Genomic DNA, 22239 nt, shown 5'->3' with positions numbered 1-22239 from the left:
CGCAAATCTATAAATGTAATACATTACATAAACGGGTTGAAGGACAAAAATCACATGATCATCTCACTAGATGCAGAGAAAGCATTTAACAAAATCCAACATCCCTTCATGATAAAAGTCCTACAGAGACTGGGAATAGAAGGAACATATCTCAATATAATAAAGGCTATTTATGACAAGCCTACAGCCAACATATTACTAAATGGGGAAAAACTGGAAGCTTTTCCACTAAAATCAGGAACAAGACAAGGGTGTCCACTGTCCCCACTTTTATTTAATATAGTTTTGGAAGTCTTAGCCATAGCAATAAGGCAAGAGACACACATAAAAGGGATACAAATTGGAAAGGAAGAAATCAAGTTATCATTATTTGCAGATGACATGATTCTATACATAAAGGACCCTAGAGACTCTACTAGCAAGCTGTTAGAGCTGATCAAAACCTACAGCAATGTAGCAGGATACAAAATAAATACACAGAAATCAGTAGCCTTCATATATGCTAACAACAAACACACAGAGGATGAAATCAGAGAATCACTCCCATTCAAAATTGCATCAAAAAAAAATAAAATACCTTGGAATAAACCTAACCAAGGAAGTAAAGAATCTATACAATGAGAACTTTAAAACACTCAAGCGAGAAATTGCAGAAGACACTAGAAAGTGGAGAAACATCCCTTGTTCCTGGATTGGAAGAATCAATATTGTGAAAATGGCAATCTTACCTAAAGCAATCTACACATTTAATGCAATCCCTATCAAAATTCCAAAGGCTTTCTTCATGGAAATAGAAAAAACAATCCAAAAATTAATTTGGAATCACAAAAAACCTCGAATATCTAAAATAATACTGAGCAACAAAAAAGAGGCTGGTGGTATCACCATACCTGATTTTAACCTATACTACAGAGCCATAGTAACAAAAACAGCATGGTACTGGCACAAAAACAGACATGTAGATCAGTGGAACAGAATAGAGGACCCAGATGTAAGCCCAAGTAGCTATAGCCACCTGATATTCGATAAAAATGCCAAAAATACTCATTGGAGAAGAGACAGCCTCTTCAGCAAATGGTGTTTTGAAAACTGGATAAATATCTGCAGAAGGATGAAAATAGACTCTTCTCTCTCGCCATGCACAAGAATTAAGTCCAAATGGATTAAAGACCTTAACATCAGACCGGAAACTTTGAAACTGCTAGAGGAAAAAGTAGGGGAAACCCTTCAACATATTGGTCTTGGCAAAGACTTTCTGAATACAACCCCAATTGCTCAGGCAATAAAACCACAGATTAACCACTGGGACCTAATGAAATTACAAAGATTTTGCACCGCAAAGGACACAGTGAAAAAAGCAAAGAGGCAACCTACAGAATGGGAAAAAATCTTCGCCAGCTATATATCTGATAGAGGATTAATATCTAGGATATACAAAGAACTCAAAAAGTTAACTAATAAGGAATCAAACAAGCCAATTAAAAAATGGGCTATGGAGCTAAATAGAGAGTTCTCAAAGGAAGAAATACGAATGGCATATAAGCATCTAAAAAAATGTTCTACGTCACTAGTCATCAGGGAAATGCAGATTAAAACTACATTGAGATTCCATCTCACTCCTGTCAGATTGGCCACCATCATGAAAACAAATGATCATAAATGTTGGCGGGGATGTGGAAAAAAAGGAACCCTTCTTCACTGCTGGTGGGAATGCAATCTGGTCCAGCCATTGTGGAAAACAGTGTGGAGGTTCCTAAAACAGCTAGAGATTGATTTACCATATGACCCAGCTATAGCGCTCCTAGGCATATATCCAAAGGACTCATCTCATTTCCTTAGAAGTACATGCTCAACCATGTTTATTGCTGCTCAATTTATAATAGCTGGGAAGTGGAACCAGCCTAGATGTCCCTCAACAGATGAGTGGATAATGAAGATGTGGCACATTTATACAATGGAGTTCTACTCAGCGGTAAAGAAAAATGAAGTTATGAAATTTGCAGAAAAATGGATGGACCTGGAAAGTATTATACTAAGTCAGGTAACCCAGGCCCAGAAAGCCAAGCGCCACATGTTCTCTCTCATATGTGGATCCTAGCTACAGATGACTGGGCTTCTGCGTGAGAATGAAAATACTTAGTAGCAGAGGCCAGTAAGTTGAAAAGGAGACATAAAGGGTGGAGAAAGGAAGGGAGGAGGATACTTAATAGGTTGATATTGTATATATGTAATTACAATGATTGTAATGGGGAGGTAATATGATGGAGAATGGAATTTCAAACGGGAAAGTGTGGGGGTGGGGAGGGAGGGAATTACCATGGGATATATTTTATAATCATGGAAAATGTTAATAAAAATTAAAAAAAAAAAAAAGTCAAGCTACGGTCTAGGAGAAAACCATATGCAAACCACCTTCCTGACAAAGAACTAATGTTTAGAATGCATGACCAAATGGTGAAAATAACAATGCAACTCGCAGTGTCCAGCACTGAACTGACAAGGACCTACGATGACAGCTAATTCTCACCAGGAAATGACTGTCTCCTTTCCTCCACAGACTGCAACAAATCCACACAGCTGCCCAGGAAAAGCAAAGTCTTATCAGCAATGGGCTCCCCAATACCACTCCTGCATGTAGCCACTTGGTGCTGGACAGTCTCCACTTCTGGAGTCCAGTCTCCCAGCCATCTGTCGGGGCGGTTGGGGCAGTCTACCTGTGTCTGCTCCCCCTGTCATCAGCTCCTGAAGGAGCCAGGTCACTGCACACATCTCAGTGCCAAGTGTGCCCTGGGTCTCCGCACCCAGCAGTAGGTCCTGCACAGGCTTGATGCTCCATGACGGAGCTCTGCATGAACTGATTCTTGGGGAGAAGGCCATGCAGGCTTCAGGCACAGACTACTTTCCCAGGGGTCCTCTTTGACAGCAAGCTACTCCATTCCACAAACCTAACCTGGTTTTCCTCTCATCCACTAACTATAGTACATTTAAGATTCTTCACTTCAAGTTTCATTTTCTCCAGCTGGAAAGCTATGAATTCCCTCAAAGTGTTTCATTTTCATGAGTCTTCCCTTTGGGTACAATCTGTCAAAACATCAAATTTTTTTCAGTAGGCTAAAGAATAATTTGTGGCCCCAGCCGACAATGCTTTTTTTAAACTTTCCATATTGCATTTGACCTAAGTAAATTATAAACTACCAAGCAGTACACAATTTTTAAATTTTTATTGCATATTTGTGTGTATGTATATGTCTATATGCATGTATATGTGTATAACAATATGTGATACACATGAGTGTACCGCAGTGTGCATGCAAAAGTCAGAGGACAACCTTGGGGTGTTCTTTCTCTCCATTTTGGACAGGATCTGTCTTGCCACTACTGCTTGTAAGCTTCTTCATTCTCCCGGCTCCACCTCCCATTGCCACAGGTACCCTGGGATAACAAACATGCATGCTGTCTGGCTTTATGTGGGTAGCAAGGAAGATTCAATTTGGGTTGACAGACTTGCAAGCACATGCCTTTAACTGCTGAGCCAGTCCCACAAATATTTTTCAAAGTTTACAAAGTATAGTTTCAACACCATTATCACTTTGCTATGGTAATGTTAAAAGAATTCCTGGGCTGGAGAGATGGCTTAGCAGTTAAGCACTTGCCTGTGAAGCCTAAGGACCCCAATTCAAAGCTCGATTTCCCAGGACCAATGTTAGCCAGATGCACAAGGGGGCGTAGGCATCTGGAGTTCTTCGTTTGCAGTGGCTGGAAGCCCTGGCACACTCATTCTCTCCCTCTCTCTCTCTCTCTCTCTCTCTCTCTCTCTCTCTCTCTCTCTCTCTCTGCCTCTTTCTCTCTCTGTCTGTCCCTCTCAAAAAAATAAATAAAATAAACAAAAAAATTGTTTAAAGAATTCCTTTTATATGCATGCTGGAAAGACAGTTAATGTTCCTAAATTTTACTCTTCTTTTTCTAAAATGTAATGGTAATATATTTATAACAAAGTATTATCAATACATTGCCTCAAGATTCACTATAGCCAATCTTTGCTAGATTACAATGTGAATTTAATAAACTTATTCAACAAGGTATTGGATCAGAAATATACCCTACTGTGAGATACCACAGGCAAACCTACACAGAAGTCCTACATAAACATAAGAAACTAAGCCAGGCTTGGTGGCTCATGCCTGTAATTCCAGCACTGAGGAGCTTGAAGCAGAAGCATTATTGTGAGTTACAGCCCTGTCTAAGATATGTAGTGAGTTTGAGGCCAACCTGGGCTATAAAGTCCTATCTCAGAAAGAGAGAGAGAGAGACAGAGAGAGGACAAAGAAGAAAGCAAGGAAGAAAAAGATAAAGAGAGGGGAAGGGAAGGGAATGAGAGAGGGAGGGAAAAGCGGGGAAGGGGAAGAATAAAGGAGAGACAGGGAGGAGAGTAAAACCATGTAAAGAAAACATGTCTTCCTCACACTGGATAATAACTTTATGTTATCTTTCATGACACACCCAGCTTACAGAAGGGGTCTATTTGATCCAAAATCAAGCATTTGGCACCATAAGTCAGTGTAGCTAGGGATCTCCTCAGGTAGAATGCATGGACAGAAGATAAGGAGGAAGTCAGCATCAAATCCAAGGGTCTAGTTGTGCCAGCAGGTACTGTAACCAGGCTGGGAGTTCATAAAACACAAGAAGTATAGCTAAATTCCAAATACAGAGGAGGAAATCTACCTGACGGTTCATAAAGAAAGACCACTGGAAGCAATGACTCCCCACACAGAGATGAGAAAGTTAAACACAGCCACTCACGGAAAGAGGAAATGGTATGTTGGGTTTTAGAACTGGGTACATATCCTGTTGGTATCTGGAAATGGCAAGGCAGAACTTTCACAAGGTGTGGTATAGATTTCAAGAGTCATGTGCAGTTGCAAGTGGCTGGAGTCTGAAGGAAGCCAGTCACCCAGGAGAAGGGTAGAATGGAGAAAACACAGAGGAAGTAATGCCTGCAAGTGCCAGAAACAGAGTTACGGACACACTCCCAACCTCTTACCATCTTTCGGTGGACAACATGGCAAGGAAATGGGAACAAGTTGAAATGACGACTTGCTGTGTGATGCAGCCCTGTGCTCACTGGAAACTGGATGTAGTCAAAGCTCAGGCAGCTTGACAAATACCAGGCCCACTCAGCAAACCCCGGGCAGAATCTCTGAGGCAGGGCAGGGTAGGGGATACAACAGGCCAGTGGACTGTCATTGTGTCACTGAACAAGTGGCATGGTCCACTCTTATCATGCACCTTCCTATGTGACTCAGAAATTCTACTTAGCTTGAAGGCTGTTGGATATGAAGAGAGCAATCAGTAAGATGGGAACCAGCAAACAATGATGGGCTCATGCCCCCAGACCCTTGTCCACCAGCATTCTTCAATGTACTCTTCTTCACGTTACTCATTCTGACGTTTCTTGGCTATCTACTATGTGCCATGATATATCACATGTATGTTTACCATGTACCACCCTGCTCTCAAGAGTCCCTCCCAGCAAGGCAAGGTGCTGAGGTCATTCACAAGTATGCACTGTCTTCCTGTGTTCCATATAGGGCAATCCCTGTCATTAAGTAGTTTGCACCTACAACCGTGTATTCACAGAAGTGAGTACTGGAGGCTCTCAGACGATCTGGGAACTGATCATGGGAGAAAGATGAAAGAAAAGTTTATACAACATCTGTGACTGTCATCGTCATACACTGACACCCCAAGACCACCTCCTACAGAACTCAATCTTTTGGATAGCAACAAAGGTTCTAGGTTTTGGTCATTACAGAACGTGGGGGCCAACAAAGTGCTATTCGTAGGAGAGAGCCAAGACAGTAGAAGTGGCAACTGAAAGCTGCTGAGACTTATGGAAAGACCAGGTCAGTTCAGCAAAGAGGCCTCTACTCTACACTTGCTGATGCCTGGCACCGATTTGCTCTCAAAATCATATGCCCAGCCTAGTGTCTCCCTATCCACCCAGCCTCCCAAAACTCCCCATTGTGCTTCCTGGTGGTCCAGTGGTTAGGATTCGGCGCTCTCACCAAAACTCTCCATAGCCATCCTCGCTCTCCTTCCTCCTCCCTTACCCCACCCAGGGAAGGCTGCGGGACCAGACCCACCCATGGTGCTGAGCTCAGTGCCCTCTCCCCATGCTTCTTGCAGATACCTAGCAAGTTTCTAGTCAAGGTTCAGAGATGGAGGACCCACTCTTCATCCTAGCCAGAGGCAATGCTTCCCCTGGTCATAAAAGTTACCTAGGAAAAGTTGAAGAAATCAGTACAAAGCCCTCCTCAGTACTGGAGTAGCAATGTATGTACCCCATGGACAAAGGGGCACTGAGCTAGCTCCTGTGTCACAGTGTTCACACAGAAAGGTTATCTTTTCTGCCTTTGTTTTCTGGTACTAACCACACTCTACCCAGGATCCATAAGCCATAATCAGGTCCCTAGTGTGAACAGTATCCTTTATGCAGTCAAATGCTCTGCCACTGAGCTATACCCCCAATAGTGTCCTTTATGAAATGCTATAAGTCTGAAGATGAAACAAGTAGCAAACTCAAGGCTCTGACTTCTCCCTCCAGGAGCCTGTTATCAACAGGAAGATATGGAGGAGGATTTGAAAACCAGATGTCAAAACTCAACACGAGAGTCAAGGAAAAGGAGGTGGAAGCAAAACACAACCATCTGTCCAGCTGATAGGAAAGCTGTCTCATCTGGCTAGAGATAACAGGTTTATGAGAGAAATGGAATTGAAACCAGGCAAATTTTGAAGAAAGAATAAAATAAGGACCAATAGAAAACACAATATTTTTTATGGGCATGCATTTAATAGACAGTGAAGAAATAAATCAAAAACTCAGCCAGGCATGGTGGTGCATGCCTTTAATCCCAGCATTTGGGAGGCAGAGGTAGGAAAATCACCATGAGTTTGAGGCCAACCTGAGACTACATAGTGAATTTCAGATCAGTATGAACTAAAGCGAGACCCTACCTTGAAAAACCAAAAATAAATAAATAAATCAGAGGGCTGGTAAGATGGCTTAGTGGTTAAGGTGCTTGCCGGCAAAGCCAAAGGACCCAAGTTCCATTCCCCAGTACCCATATAAAGGCAGATGTACAAGGTGGCACATGTGTCCAATTAGTTTACAGTGGCTAGGGGCCCTGGCATGCCCATTCTCTCCCTCCCTCCCTCTCCCTCTCCCTCTCCCCCACCTCCATCTAAATAAATAAATAAAATATTAAACAAAAAAAAGATGAGAGTGTGCAATCCACCCAGGCGCAATCGCATGAGCAACAGCAGCAGCAGAACACTGAATCAGGTCAGGCATGGAAGGAAACAAGGCTAGGGAGGGAGGGAAGACTCCAGTACCATAGGGAATGCCTTCTCCCAGGGGCAGAAGGGAAACAGAAGGTTCTGGAAGAGAGAATAAAACAATCTAAGAGCTTTGGGCAGGATGCAGGAGGAAAAATAGCAGTTCTGTGTCCTACAATTTAGAAATTAATCACACACTAGGGGAATTTTTTCTAAAAGAAAAACTTTCCTATCATTTTCTTTTTTAAAAAATCTGTGTACATCACTCACCATAAAAGAAATACACATAATGCCTTCTACATAATAGTGGAAGGAATTTGTCCCCAAAGATCTTTTCTCTGTATAAATGATGCCACCACAATTGGTACTTCAATAAAAATGAATATTTATGAAATGTAAAATGACTTGGATTAACTTATTCCAATTTCACCCTCTAAATTTAGATTTTTAAATCACGCCAAAATGTAGATTTTGATTACAAAAGCAAGTTGAGAGGGAAAAAAAGATGTACTTGACAAGAAAAAGAGAGCAACTTTTTTTAACTTGAAATAAGTATGACAAAAGATGACAGCAGAACGATGGTCAATTAGTATAAAATCAGCAGAGAGATCACCTTCAGAGCAGAGTTACTTAATTCAGTAATGCAGTCACATTAGATGAATTAAGTTATTTTTAAAAGGCTGAAGTGAAAAGTCTGTCTACTCCAACCAACCTCATGGCATTGTGCAGCCCTCACCCCAGCTACACGTCTTCCCAGTGATCCTTTCAAAGTTTCTTTGTGCATCATTTTCTTCCTCCTGGTTTACACACAACTTAGCATACTGCTATGCTGCTTTGTACCCTGGCAGCCTCTCCACAGCCACTCCTCTAGATGCCCCGCCTTCCTGCTACAGCTGTATACTTCATCGCCAGGCTGACCCATCATTCAGCTGACAAGCCCTTTTTGATGGGCAGGTGGGTTGTTTCCAGTCTCTGGCTACTGCACACAGAGCCGCATGAACAACCTGGTACGGTAGGCCTTTGGCACGTGTGCAAGTGAATCTGGAAGGCAAATTCTCAGAAACTGAAATCCCGAGTCCAAAGGTATAAGCATTGAAATGTTTGACAGACACTGCCAAGTTGCCTTCCATAAGAGTGGAGCTGCTGACACCCTTGCCAACAACGCACCAGAGTGCTCGCTTCCCTGAGAATTTACCGACAGAATGGATCATCAAGGTTCTGGATTTTTGCCAACCTGAAAATGAAAACTGGTATTTGCATTTTCCTCATTGGAAACTTGAGGGAACTTGAGCATCTTCTTGTATATTTCACAGCCAATCTGACTTCTTTTTGGTAAACTGTCTGTTCAGAACCTCTGCCTGTGTTTGTAATGGGTATTTTCCTTGCTAGAAGCCCCTTTTGTATTGGAGCGATTGGGCCTTCCTCTGTGGCACATTCTGCACACAGGTATCCCGAGCTGTCTTTTGACTTTGGCTATGTGACGTTTGCACACTGAAGACTTATCCTGAGATCTGGAAAGAGGGCTCAGTAGTTAGCATTAGGGTCTGAGGAGGCCTGAGAGACCACTTGAGCTCAATCCTCATTGCCTACATAAACAGCTGGGTGTAGCCACATGGATCTCTAACTCCCTGTCCCATGGAGGAGCAGACACCCCAAAATTGCAGAAAAGCATAAAAAAAACAGCAAGCTCTGGGATCAGTAAGAGTATTTAGCACAAATGAGAATGGGAAGAAGAGGCTGGAGAGAGAACTCAGTGGTTAAGGTGCTTGCTTGCAAAGTCTAATGAACCGGGTTCAATTCCCCAGTACCCATATAAAGCCAGATGCATCTGGAGTTTGCAGCATCTGGAAGCCCTGGAGTGCCCATTCTCATTCTCTCTCTCCCTCACTCTCTCCTTGGAAATAAATAAATAAATAAATAAAATTAAAAAGAACGGGAAGAAGAGTGATAGAGCGGGACACCTGATGTTCTATCTGCCACTGCAGGCCATCACATGGGGCACCACATGCATGTGCACACCACATATGCCTGCACAAACAAAACAGAGAAGATTTATATGGATGTGATCTAATTTATCAGATGAGGTAGACCCCCCACACTAGGTTCTTTCACATTGTTCGGTTTTGTCTTAAAGCGTGAAAAGCTAAACAAATAGAGGAGCGCGGCGGGAACCAAGTCCTCTCAGGGCCCAGACTTCAGGGGCCAGAGTCCAGCGCCTCTCCGCGCCTGCGCAGACCCGACCTCGGACCCACCCGAGGCGCCCGCGGCTTCTCTCCGGGCCACAGCGGCCTCACGGCGCAGGCTCGACGCGCGTGCGCAGTGGCGCCCTGGGGGGGGGGTTGCGGGTCCCTACCTGCTACGCGGACCGGCTCCTTCCGGCCCGGCAAGGCCTCCTCGGCGCTGACGGTCTTTGAGGCGGTGTCGCCCATTCTCGGGACGGGGATGGGGCCGTGAAGGAGCTGGCGAGCCCGTCTGGTGGCCGAGAGCATGGGCGGGCGCCGGGCGAGGGCAGGCCGAGCGAGGAGCCGGGCAAGCGCTGCCGCGAGCCTCCGGAACCGAGGTTGCCTAAGGCTGAGCCGCCGCGGAGAGCGAGGGCGTGTCCTCCCCGTGGGGTGCGGGGTCCTGCTGCCCGCAGAGGGACAAAGTTCGTGGGGCGAACGCACGTGTACGTGAAGCGGTAGGGGCCAAAAAAAGAAAGTCCTGTCTAACCTAGCAGGATCATCTGATTTGAAAGTGCCTTTCGTTTCACCACCCCCTTAGTTGTCCCTTAGGCCTGGAAAACTATGAGAGGACACGTGTTCGGGACAGCTATGAAATGTATGTCCGTTTTTATTGGCTCCGTTGTAATGACCAAGCTTTAGAGAGATTCCTACCGTCCAAAGAGACAACTGCAATTCTCAAAAAGCACAACAGAGATGATGTATTCAACATAACTGCATACATACATATGCATTTCATTTCATTACCTGTGTACATGAATATATATATATACATAAGTAAGAATATATATTCCTATAAAGAATTTTTTGTTTTTTGGTTTTTTTTTTTTTTTTTTGGCTTTTCGAGGTGGAGTCTCACTCTAGCCCAGGCTGACCTGGAATTCACTGTGAAGTCTAAGGGTGGCCTCGAACTCACGGTGATCCTCCTACCTCTGCCTCCCAAATGCTGGGATTAAAGGCATGCGCCACCACGCCTGGCAAGAACTTTTTTTTTTTTTTAGGCGTTTAACAGGCCATAAAACAAGAAGTCAGGTACGAATACAGTGTTAATACAGTTGAAATGAAGTTCAATTGCTGTTGAATTATTCTTTCTGAACTCACAAGAGAACATTTGTTCCTGTGATGTATTTCTAACCCAAATGTAAGGTGGCTGGGGCCAGGAGAGGAACTTCAGAGTTTCACAAGCGGAATTTCGGGTTTACACAAAATACTCTGCCAGAATGGGCGGTAGCCTCATGTGAAGGAAGGAATCTCAGATTAGCACCTACAGAGATGAGGAGCTTTGACCTAAACTCCCTCGTGGGTTTAGTTACCACTTTGTTTTTATGTGAGACTGTAATATAAGGACAGGAGGATTAACCTAGAGTGTAGAATGTTGTCAGACACGCAGCATTAAACGGATTAAAATGTCTACTTTGTAATGTAGACTCTCCTGGGCCAAATTGTGTCCCAGCTTTTACTTTTGTTTTTGCTATGAGATTATAGGAGCAGGTTTTACAAACCCTGTGTTGAAAACAGCCCAAAATGTCCCCTTTAGGTTTGTAAGAGGCTGGTCACAGAGCATTTGAAGGGAAAAAATATTCCAAGAAAATATTTTGTATTTCTTCTGATTTACTGTCCTTTTCTGTTTTGTGGTTGATTGGACATGGGTTACTTGCTAAAAATACTCTGCAGCTAAGAACAGAAGAATTTGTAATGTCAAGGGAAACTACTTATGTGAAAACCACTGTATGTAAATATGTAGTATGTTTGAATGTATAAAAATGCATAATTCTTTGAACATTGTTAAAGTGTTCTCAAGTGTCTCAATGGCTGTTATATCTATAATTGTAAAAGTAAACACTTTTAGGGCTGGAGAGATGGCTTAGCAGTTGAGGCACTTGCCCAGTACACACGTAAAGCTAGATGCACAGCCATACAGCCTGGCACATACACCTGGAGTTCATTTGCAGCAGCATAAAGGCCTGGTGTGCCAATACTTTCTCTTTTCCTCCCTCCCTCTCATATAAATAAAATTTTTTTTAAAAAAAATGAACAATTTGGGGCTGGAGAGATGGCTTAGTGGTTAAGGCATTTTGCCTGCAAAGCTAAAGGAGCCCGGTTCGATTCTCCAGGACCCATGTAAACTAGATGCACAAGGGACACATGCATCTGGAGTTCATTTGCAGTAGCTGGAGGCCCTGCTGCATGCCTATTCTTTTTCGTGCTCTCTCTCTCTCTCTCCCTGCCCCCCTCTGTCTTTCTCAAATAAATAAATAAAATATATTTTAAAAAAAGGAAGAAGAAGAACAATTTGAAGCCAGGCATCATCGTGGCACACACCTGTAATCCCAGCACTTGGGAGACAGAGGTAGGAGGATTACCATGAGTTCAAGGAAACCCTGAAACTATAGTGAAGTACAGATCAGGCTGGACTAGAGTGAGACCTTACCTTGAAAAACAAAATTTTTTAAAAAAATTTAACACTTTGAGCACAGTGGTGCACGCCTTTAATCCCAGCACTCTAGAAGACCCTACCTTGAAAAAAGGGGGAGGGCCTGGAGATATGGCTTGGCAGTTAAGGTGTTTGCCTGCAAAGCCTAAGGACTCAAGTTCAACTCTCCTGGATCCATGTAAGCCAGATGCGCAAGGTGGCACATGCATCTGGAGTTCTTTTGCAGTGCCTAGAGGCCCTGGCATGCCCATTCTCTCTTCTCTCCCTCCCTCTCTCCTTCCCTCCCATTCTGTGTCTCTTAAATAAATAAATAAATAATAATAATTTTAAAAACAAACACTTAAAGTACTCTTATGAAAAAGTTTCTTTTCATAAAATGGGTTTCTTGGCCCACTTATAAAATAGTTGCATTAGTTGAGTTTTGTTTTTTAAAGAGAGAAATGCCATCTTCACTACTAGGCTGTGCTTTTATTTAGGCTTTTCCCTACTTCCTTCTGAGCTCTGTACTGGGGTCCATCCATTCCCTCACTCATCCACCCATATTCACCAACTGGTACATGCCAATTTGATTTGTCATTTTTATAATTATAAATCTGTTTTTCCTATAAATTTGAATGATATATATCTTTGAGGTTGCAATGTACACATTCTCTTTAGTATAATAAAATACAGGAGTGTAAGCAGAATATTTTTCTTAGCTCTATCTAGAAGTACATAAGATAGTCTCCTACTGAATAGAACCATGACTTTCCTTCCATGTCTTATTATACCTGATCAGGTCACATTAAATCTTCAGTGTCTACATACTGAGTTTAATTGTACCAAAACCTGATTTAGAAAACATTGCATTTCTTCAAGAATGATTCTTGGGGGGCTAGAGGGATGGCTTGGTGGTCAAGGTGCTTGGCTGCAAAGCCAAAGGACCCAGATTTGGTTCTGTAGGACCCACATAAGCCAGATGCATAAGGTGGCACATGCATCTGGTATTCATTTGCAGAGGCTGGAAGCTCTGACATGCCCATTCGCTCCCTCCTTTCCCCCCTCCCTCTCTCTCTCAGTCTCTCTCCCAAATAAGTAAATAAATAAAATATTTTTTTAAAAGAATGATTCTTGGGGGTTGTGGAGATTGCTCAGTGGTTAAAGGTGCTTGCTTGCAAAGCCTGCTGGCCTGAGTTTAATTCCTCAGCCACCCATGTAAAGCCAGACAAGCATTCAAGAGACCCTGGTACACCCAGACACAAATTAATTTAAAAAAAATTAATGTCAGGCCTGGTGAGATGGCTCAGTTGATAAAGAAACTTGCTTGCTAAGACTGCTGGCCCAGGTTCAATCCCCAGCCACCCATGTAAAAGCAAGACAGGCATTCAATTATAGTGGCAGGAGAACAAGGAAGGCATGCACACACACATACGAGCACACGCAAATAATTTTTTTTCTTTTTATTTATTTATTTTTTTGGGGGGGGGGGGTTCAAGGTAGACTTTCACTGTAGCCCTGGCCAACCTGGAATGCACTATGTTGTTTCAGAGTGGCCTCGACCTCACAGCGCAGCGATCCACCTACCTCTACCTCCCCAGTGCTGGGATTAAAGGCATGTGCCACCATGCCCGGCTGCAAATAATTTTTTTTAAATGCTTAAAAGTTGGGCTGAATACACTTTTTTAAAAGAAAAGCTGGTTCTGGGCTGGAGAGATGGCCTAGCGGTTAAGGCGTTTGCCTGCAAAGCCAAAGGATCCCTGTTCGACTCCCCAGGACCTACGTAAGCCAGATGCACAAGGGAGCACATGCATCTGGAATTCGTTTGCAGTGGCTAGAAGCCCAGGTGTGCCCATTCTTTTTCTCTCTCTCTCTCTCTCAAATAAATAAATATAAATATATTTAATATACTTAAATATATTTTTAAAAAGATGGTTCTTAGCTATATGTGGTGGTACACACCTGTAATTTCAGCATATAAGAGGGTAAGACAGGAGAATTTCTGCCAGATTGAGGCCAGCCTGGGCCACATGGCAAATACCAGGCCAGTTAAATGGCTTCCTTATCTAAAAATGCTGAATGCTATAATAAACAAGTCTGACTTTCTAGGGGGATATAGATGCAGTTGTTTTGACCGAGACTCAGACACTGATACTATTCAACACGAGGCTTACAGTGCTCTGTGTTACCAGCCAGCTGAAAAGTTCTACAAGTGATTGTGGAGGGCTAAAATATGTCCCCCCGTACCCTGAGACTCCCAGAGCTGAAGCCACATTCTCTTCCTCTTACTTAGCTAAAGTGTGATCTGCATGGCTAAGTCACAGAACAAATAGTGCAGCTCTTGCTTCTAGGTCATTCTCTCTAAAGGAAGCTAGTTGTCACATCATGAGTTTATCAGTCAGCCCTGTGAAGGTTCATGGAGATGAGGAATTGTGGTCTGCCACCAGCTAGGCAGGTAAGCAATCCAGCCCAGACAAAAAGTTGACATCTTACTTGCATCCTCATAAGAAATTCAGAGCTAGAGCCTCCCAAGTTAGGCTACTCCCAAATTCCTGAGCTGCAGAGACTAGGAAATGGATTGTTATATATGTAGAGATACAACGCATAACAAATGAGAGCGCACTTGCTTTTTGGTCACAAATGTTAAGTGTTCTGCCGTGTTGCTCTCATATGCTTTTGGTATTGCTCCTAATCATAGATTTTGCTAGAACTTCCTTTGCTTATGAGGTAGTTACCACACATACCACAGGCTGAGCACCAATGGGATCATGTACATGGAAGAATTCTCCAAGGGCCACAGTACAGACGGGACACATCCCACAGCTAGCCGGCACCACATAAGGCAGCCCAGGGTCTGTGCATTCTCCATAGTGCAATCCTAGCCCTTAGCACAAGGAGCCACTGGGGGCTGAAAATGAAAACCCAAGTCCACGACCAGGGGGATTACAGGTTGGGACATGGGGGACCATGCATCAGAACTGAAGAGAATATCAGAGAGAGGAGAGACTCAGTAACTAACTGCATGGCAGGCATTTAGCTCTTATCTCTATTCTTTATAAAACCAGGAATATTGCTGAGATACCCTGGCACACTCCAACAGAGACAAGGGTTCACTTAACAAGGAAGACAGACACCCTTATAAATGAATAGATAAAAAGCTGACGTGACATTACACTTGCATACTTAAAATTAAGTGCCTGTATATGAGGCCTGTCTAGATGATACAAAGCTGTCTGAAGCATTTAATTAATTGCATGGATTTTTTTAAAAGAAGCTTTAGAATGTAATCAGTAGACAATTTAATTTTTTAACTAATTTATTTGAGAGAGAGAGAGAGAAAGGCAGAGAGAGAAAGACAATTGGTACACCTGGGCCTCTAGCTACTACTGCAAATGAACTCTAGCCACCTTGTGCATCTGGCTTTACATGGGTGATCGGGAATAAAACCTGCATCCTTTTGCTTTGCAGGCAAGTGCACTAACTGCTAATCCATCTCTCCAGTGCACATGGAGTATTTTTGGTAAATTTCAAAAGCAAAATGGGTGTAAGAAGAGCCAAAATGATTAAAGGTTGAGCACTTACTAGCTTCTTTACATGCCTTATTTCTAACCTGTACTCCAACAGTTTCACTGTTTTGTCATCGTTGTTGTTTTGTTTTGTTTTGTTTTTGTTTTTCAAGGTAGGGGTCTCACTCTAACCCAGGCTGACCTGGAATTCACTATGTAGTCTTAGACTGCCTTCAACTCACAGCGATTGTCCTACCTCTATTTCCTGAGTACTAGGATTAAAGGCATGTGCTACCATGCCCAGCTTAGTTTCAACATTTTATAACTGAAGAAACATGGGCTTAGATAGTTGCCTTTTTGTTTTCTTTTGTTTTGGTAGGGCAGGGTTTCACTCTAGCCCACTCTGACCTGGAATTCACTGTGTAGTCTCAGGGTGGCCTCAAATTCATGGCAATCTTCCTACCTCTGCCTTCCAAGTGTTGAGATTAAAGATGTGCACCACCATGCCTGGCTGAAAGTTGCCTTCTAAATAGCTACTGAAGAGTACCTGGATCCAAATTTGAGCTTTCTTAATTCCAAGTTCTAGATCATTACAGAAAAAAAAAAAAAAAAAAGGCTGGATCTCGCATTGATACAATCCTCTGCTCTGAAGCACCTACTTTGAAATATGGATCTGAACGGAAAACAAAAAGGAACGATTTGGCTAAAGGTAAAATTCCACTTTGAGGTCCTTCAGAGAGACCATCAGGTGTCTCCCAGTGTCTTTTCACCTCTTCCTGACCATAACAGAACCACCAGGTTGCAATTGGGACCATGCTCACAGGGAAGAACAGGTGTTGTCTTGTGACTAGGTGACTCTCAGTGGATGGGAGCGGTAGTTCAGCATGCAGTTCCAAGGTCATGACCTTTGGAGCAGGGGGAAAATTTCCTCTAACCTGTCTCCTCTCCTACTAGCTGACACATAGTTGTGAGAGCCAGAACTCAGTAACCACTATCGCCGATGGGGACTACATTTTGAGGGAGCAAAGCGACTGGATAAAGTGCACGAAGGTCCCAAACATCAGGAAGCTGCAACTTCTGCTCTAGACTGTTTATGTATGGGGCACCCCAGACTGAATATTTGTGTTCCCCCAGAAGTTCATATGTGCCAATTCTACCCCTCAACAGGATGATCTTAACAGATGTAGCTATTAGGAGATAAATACCTCATAGGGGTAGAGCCCTCATGATTGGGATTAATGTCCTTACCCAAAAAGCCCATTAAGCCCCCTTGCACCAGGGAAAGACACAGCAGGTGAAGGAAGGACCAGGAATAGAGCCTTCAGCAGATCCCAAACCCACCAGTACCTTGATCTTGGACTTCTCAGCCTCTGGAACTGGGAAAAGTAAATTTCTTTTGCTTATAAACTGCCCAGTCTATTGTATGCTCTTATACAGGCATACACATAGATGAAAAATGAGTTTCTATTTTGCATAAGCAACCATGGTTTTGAAGCAGTCAGGGGTTCACAAATTCCAGGAGACATGAGAATCCCATGGAGGCCTCACTGAAACCCATACTGCCAGGCCCCAGCCCTGAGTGTCTGGCTCAGTGATTTGAGGCTCATTTCTGCTGGTCCAGACAGTAAACTCTGGGAAGCCCTGTTCTAGACCCCACATCCACTCCTATCTCTCCATGAATAGGCCACTAAAGGCCCTAGAAGAGAACAATGGTTCCCAACTGCCTTCGCTCATTCCAGTTACATACTGGATACAAGTTTACCTGGGTGAATTTATCTAACAATCATTGCTGAATGTAAAGTGACTTGGAACATACTAGAAATCACATAAAGAGCTTGGAAATACAGAAGTATCAACCCTTAGTATCTCTGGGATTGGCTCCAGGACTACCACAGCACAAAAATCCATGAGTGCTCATGGGATCCTTTTCTTTTCAAAATATTTTTATTTACTAGAGAGAGGAAGGGAGGGAGGGAGGGAGGAAAGGAGAGAGGCAGAGAGAAAGAGACAGAGAATGGGCATGCTAGGGCCTCCAGCCACTACAAATGAACTCCAGATGCATGCACCATCTTGTATATCTGGCTTACCTAGGGAATCAAACCTGGGTCTTTGGCTTTGCAGGCAAGCACCTGAACTACTAGGCCATCTCTGCAGCCCTCAAGTCCTTTATATAAGGGCATATTGTGTGTGAATGTGCACAACATACAATATCTACTTGTATGAAAACTTAAAAAGCTAAATAAATTTATGTCTTTTTTTTTTAATTTTATTTATTTATTTGAGAGCGACAGACACAGAGAGAAAGACAGATAGAGGGAGAGAGAGAGAGAATAGGCGCGCCAGGACTTCCAGCCTCTGCAAACGAATTCCAGATGCGTGCGCCCCCTTGTGCATCTGGCTAACGTGGGACCTGGGGAACCGAGCCTCGAACCGGGGTCCTTAGGCTTCACAGGCAAGCACTTAACCGCTAAGCCATCTCTCCAGCCCAATTTATGTCTTTTTTTAAAAAAAAGATGGCATAGTGTTAGCATATGACCTACACACCTCCTTCCATACACTTTGAATCATCTCTGGGTTACTTAGAACTTTTTATGCAATGTAAATATTATGGCAATAGTTGCTACGCTGTATTACTTAGGAAACAGCAACAAGAAGGAAAATAAAGTGCGTTCATGTTCAATACCGACACATTATTTCTGCGGGTCTTTTTTCAGTTCTCAAAGGTTGGTGGTGATGGATTCGTGGGTACAGAGCCTAAAAGACAAGCAGCAGCAGAAGCCAGAAGCGTAGGGGAAGGGCCGTCAACTACATATTCAGTATCTCCTGGAGCCTCAAAGGCTAGATCCCAGAACCCGCACCTCTCGCTGTGTGGCCCATGTGTTCAGAACCTGTGTGTTCATTATGTGTTCAGTTAAGCTCATATGCAGACGTCCTTCTTTCTAAACCGAGCGCATTATTAAATCGGGGACATCTGCAGAGGGTGAGCCACGCAAAGCAACCGCCAAAGGGCTGCGAATGGAAGACGAAAACTCCAGAGGGGAAAAAAAAAAGTGAGATGGGCTGGGGTGCTCGGCAGACAACACAGGTGGTGACAGGCTGTGTATTTTAGACACCAGAGAACATGCAAGTGCCGTAGTCAGCACAGGGATACTTACATGTGTGTGACTCACTTCCCCGCCCACAGCCTGGCCGAGAAAAGACAGCTCTGCCCTTTCCCCTCCCCAAGCAGGGTCCCAAAGAGCTCACTCCTGATCAGGCTTGCTTCAGCTGTCACAGATGGTCCTCCCCTTCGCCACCTCTGGATGCCGTCCTCAGAGCCTCTGATGCTGTTGCCTGATGCTGATGCCACATCTGGGGCTCCCAGCTTCCCTGGGCTTTAATCAGCCTCCCTGTGGGTGACCCAATGCCTTTCAACAGACTGAGGGTCAGAGCCTCTGTGCTAGGTCAGAGGACAATGCAAAGGCAGCCTTGGGTGCACTGCAGACATTGGCATGTAGGAAGCAGTACATAACACCTTGAGCGCTATTGCCTAGTGAACACCCTGCCATATGCCATTTGGGCAGCCTCGGATAACCCGTCCTCCCCTTTGTGAGAGAGGTCATCTTCCTCTCAGTGTCCCTCAACCCTCAAGCTAGGCTAGGTCCCCTCGATGATCTCATATGCCCATGAACCTCTCCTCCAGAACTGCTATTAGATAGAACTGAAGATTCTAATAGTGACTGAGGCAAAAGGATCAGTCATTTTAGGCTTGCAATGGTCTTTCCTGTATGTACAAACCCCATACCAAAATAAAAAGTTAGAAAAGAGAGCTGGGGGTGTAGCACAGTGGTAGAATACTTGCTTAACACATCCAAGGCTGTAGGTTCAATTCCCAGTATTGCAGTCACTACTGTAGTCATTACCTTCTTATTGCTGGGTCAAACACCCAAGCAGAACAGCTTCTAGGAAGAAAGGGTTTTATTTCAGGCTCACAATTTCAAAGGGAAGCTTTATCATGGCAGAGGAACCTGGCTCATTTTATCACACATCCCCAGCAGAGAGAAAACAGCAAGTGTGAGCTGGCTCACAACACATATTAGGCAAGACTAATCAACTCCAAGGTCCACTCAGCAATATGCCTCCCACAGCAAGGCTCCATCCATGCCCAAAGATTCCACCAGCTGGGACTAATTAAGAAACTTAACCAAAAATAACTGATGCTATGGGGAATATTTTCATTTAAACCACACCAAAACTGTACAGCAGGCTAGCCTAGAACTTGTTGTTGTTCTCCTGCCTCTGCCTTCAGAGTGCTTGGATTACAGGCGCATACCACCACACTGACTTCTTGCTTTTATTTTTTATTTCTAGGCAAAAATGAAATAAGTTAATTTGAGAACATTCCTAGCATTTTTCCTCACATGAAGATATTAGCTGTGATTGTAACAGACATTTATTTATATGATCACTTGAAATGTCTCTTCTCTACCAGACAGTAATCTCCATGCAGGGAGGGTTGACACCTTGTTTGTTCATAACTGCTTCCCAAGAGAACTTAGTTCCAAATACATAGTAAGCATCCAGCCAGCAGTGGCCAGCCACAGCATCTTCTGACCCCTGCACATATCCCTGAGTCAGCTTTGTCATTCAGGATGCTTAGTGGGCTGGATGCAAATAGGACTCCTCAGGAGGCAGAGGCAAGAGGATTGTGAGTTCAAACACTGCCTAGACTATACAACTAGACCTTGTCTCCAATAACAAGTAAACAAACATATACAAATAAACAACTCATCTCTTACTTTGTCATTGGAATGCCCTCAGATTAGTATGAAAACTAAACTCCTATACATCAGAGGTCATCTCCAAGGATGTGGGTAGATTTTCATTATACATATGAAAAAGTAGGGTCTCACTCTCTAGCACAGGCTGACCTGAAATTCAATGTCATCTCTGGGTGTCCTCAAACTCATGGTGATCCTCTTACCTCTGCCTCCAAAGTGCTGCGATTAAAGGCGTGCACCACCACACCCAGCTCTGGTTCTTTTTTAATAAAATATTTTATTTATTTATTTAAGAGAGAGGCAGATAGAAAGAATGGGTGTGTCACAGCCTCTAGCCACTGCAAATGAACTCCAGATGTATGTGCCACCATTTGCATCTGGCTTATGTGGGGACTGGGGTATCAAACCTGGGTCCTCAAGCTTTGTAGGAAAGCATTTTAACTGCTAAGCTATCACTCCAGCCCCCACTGATTTTTGTTGTTGTTTCTATTTCATTAATTTCTGCCTAATCTATATTATCTCTTCCCATCTACTGATTTTTTTCCATATGACTTATTCATAGCATCTTAAATTTTGATTAACCCTCCCCCAACTGTTCCTTTACTCAATCTCTTCCCCTGACTTCACTTAGGCCTTGTTTTTTACCAAGACCTTAAGGTGAAGCATTAAATTGTTTACTTACGACCTTTCTAATTTCTTTTTTCTTTTTTTTTTTTTTTTTTTTGGTTTTTCGAGGTAAGGTCTCACTCTAGCCCAAGCTGACCTGGAATTCACTATGGAGTCTCAGGATGGCCTCGAACTCACAGCGATCCTCCTACCTCTGCCTCCTGAGTGCTGGGATTAAAGGCATGCACGACCACGCCTGGCAAAGACAGAAAGAATGGGTACCTCAGGGCCTCCAGCCACTGCAAATGAACTCCAGATGCATGTACCACCTTGTGCATCTGGATTATGTGGATACTGGGGAATCAAGCCTCGAATCAGGGTCCTTAGGCTTCACGGGAAAGCGCTTAACCACTAAGTCATCTCTCTAGCCCCCTAATTTCTTAATATAGGCACGTAAAGCTATAAATTTCCCTCAAGACTACTTTCATTGTCTCACAAAGGTTTGGTATATTGTGTTCTTATTGCTATTTAATCCTATGAGTTTTTTAATTTCCTTTTTAATATATTTTAGTTATTTATTTGCGAGAGAAATAGACAGAGACAGAGAGAGTTGATTTCCTTTTTGATTTCTTCAAAGATTCATTCATCATTCAGTAGTGTATTATTTAGTTTCCATCATTTTGTATATGCTCTATAGTTTTTCTTGTTGTTGATTGGTAGTTTAATCCCATTGTGATCAGGTAGAGTACAAGGAATTATTTCAGTTTTCCTGTACTTGATGATATTTGTGTTGTGTCCTAATACATGGTCTATTTTAGAGAATGTTAATGTGCCATGTGTTGCTGAAAAGAAAGTGTATTCTACACCATTTGAATGGAACATTCTGTAGATATCTGTTAGGTCCATTTGACATCATTTAATCCAGATGTTTCTGTTTATTTTTTGCCAGGATAACCTGTCAATTGATGAGACTGGGATATTGAAGTTATGCACTACAATTGTGTTTGGTGTTATCTGTGACCTTAAGTGTAATAGTGTTTATTTGATGAAATTGGGAGCCCCCAGGTTAGGTGCATATATGTTTAGAATTGTAATGTCCTCCTGTTGGAGTGTGCCCTTAATCAATATAAAGTGACCTTCTTTATCTTTCTTAATGTTGGATTGAAGTCTATCCTGTCAGATATTAGGACAGCAACACCTGCTTGTTTTCTAAGTCTATTTGCTTGAAATGCCATTTTCTATCCTTTTACCCTAAGATCGTTTTAGTCTTTAATGAAGAGATGAGTTTCTCTGAGGCAATAAACAGAAGGAGCCTGCCTTTTAATCCAGTCTGCAAGTATGTGTCTTGGTTGGGGCATTGAGGCCATTGATATTAAGAGCTACTTTTTAAAGGCGTGTATTTA

At 43.1% G+C, this 22239-nt stretch overlaps 1 protein-coding gene across 7 annotated transcripts in view; it reads right to left on the bottom strand.

Moving 5' to 3' along the window:
* Window positions 1-22239, bottom strand: part of Msra (methionine sulfoxide reductase A) — a 476622-nt gene that overhangs the window by 415570 nt on the left and 38813 nt on the right. For 2 of the 7 annotated variants that reach the window (XM_045130917.1, XM_045130916.1), the window contains exon 1: window positions 9689-9884. The exons of 1 other annotated variant lie outside the window; for it this stretch is intronic. In XM_045130917.1, the coding sequence (XP_044986852.1) occupies window positions 9689-9824 (136 nt within the window). In that variant the 5' untranslated portion in view covers window positions 9825-9884. Of the gene's footprint in view, window positions 1-2714; window positions 2831-9688; window positions 9885-22239 lie in introns of those variants that run through there. 4 more of the 7 variants (XM_004671394.2, XM_004671395.2, XM_045130914.1 and 1 more) reach the window with 3 other exon arrangements.

This window comes from Jaculus jaculus, chromosome 12, assembly GCF_020740685.1.
Source record: "Jaculus jaculus isolate mJacJac1 chromosome 12, mJacJac1.mat.Y.cur, whole genome shotgun sequence".
NCBI lineage: Eukaryota > Metazoa > Chordata > Mammalia > Rodentia > Dipodidae > Jaculus > Jaculus jaculus.
Note: the sequence above shows the minus strand (reverse complement) of the source record. Positions and strands in the feature narration are given on the sequence as shown.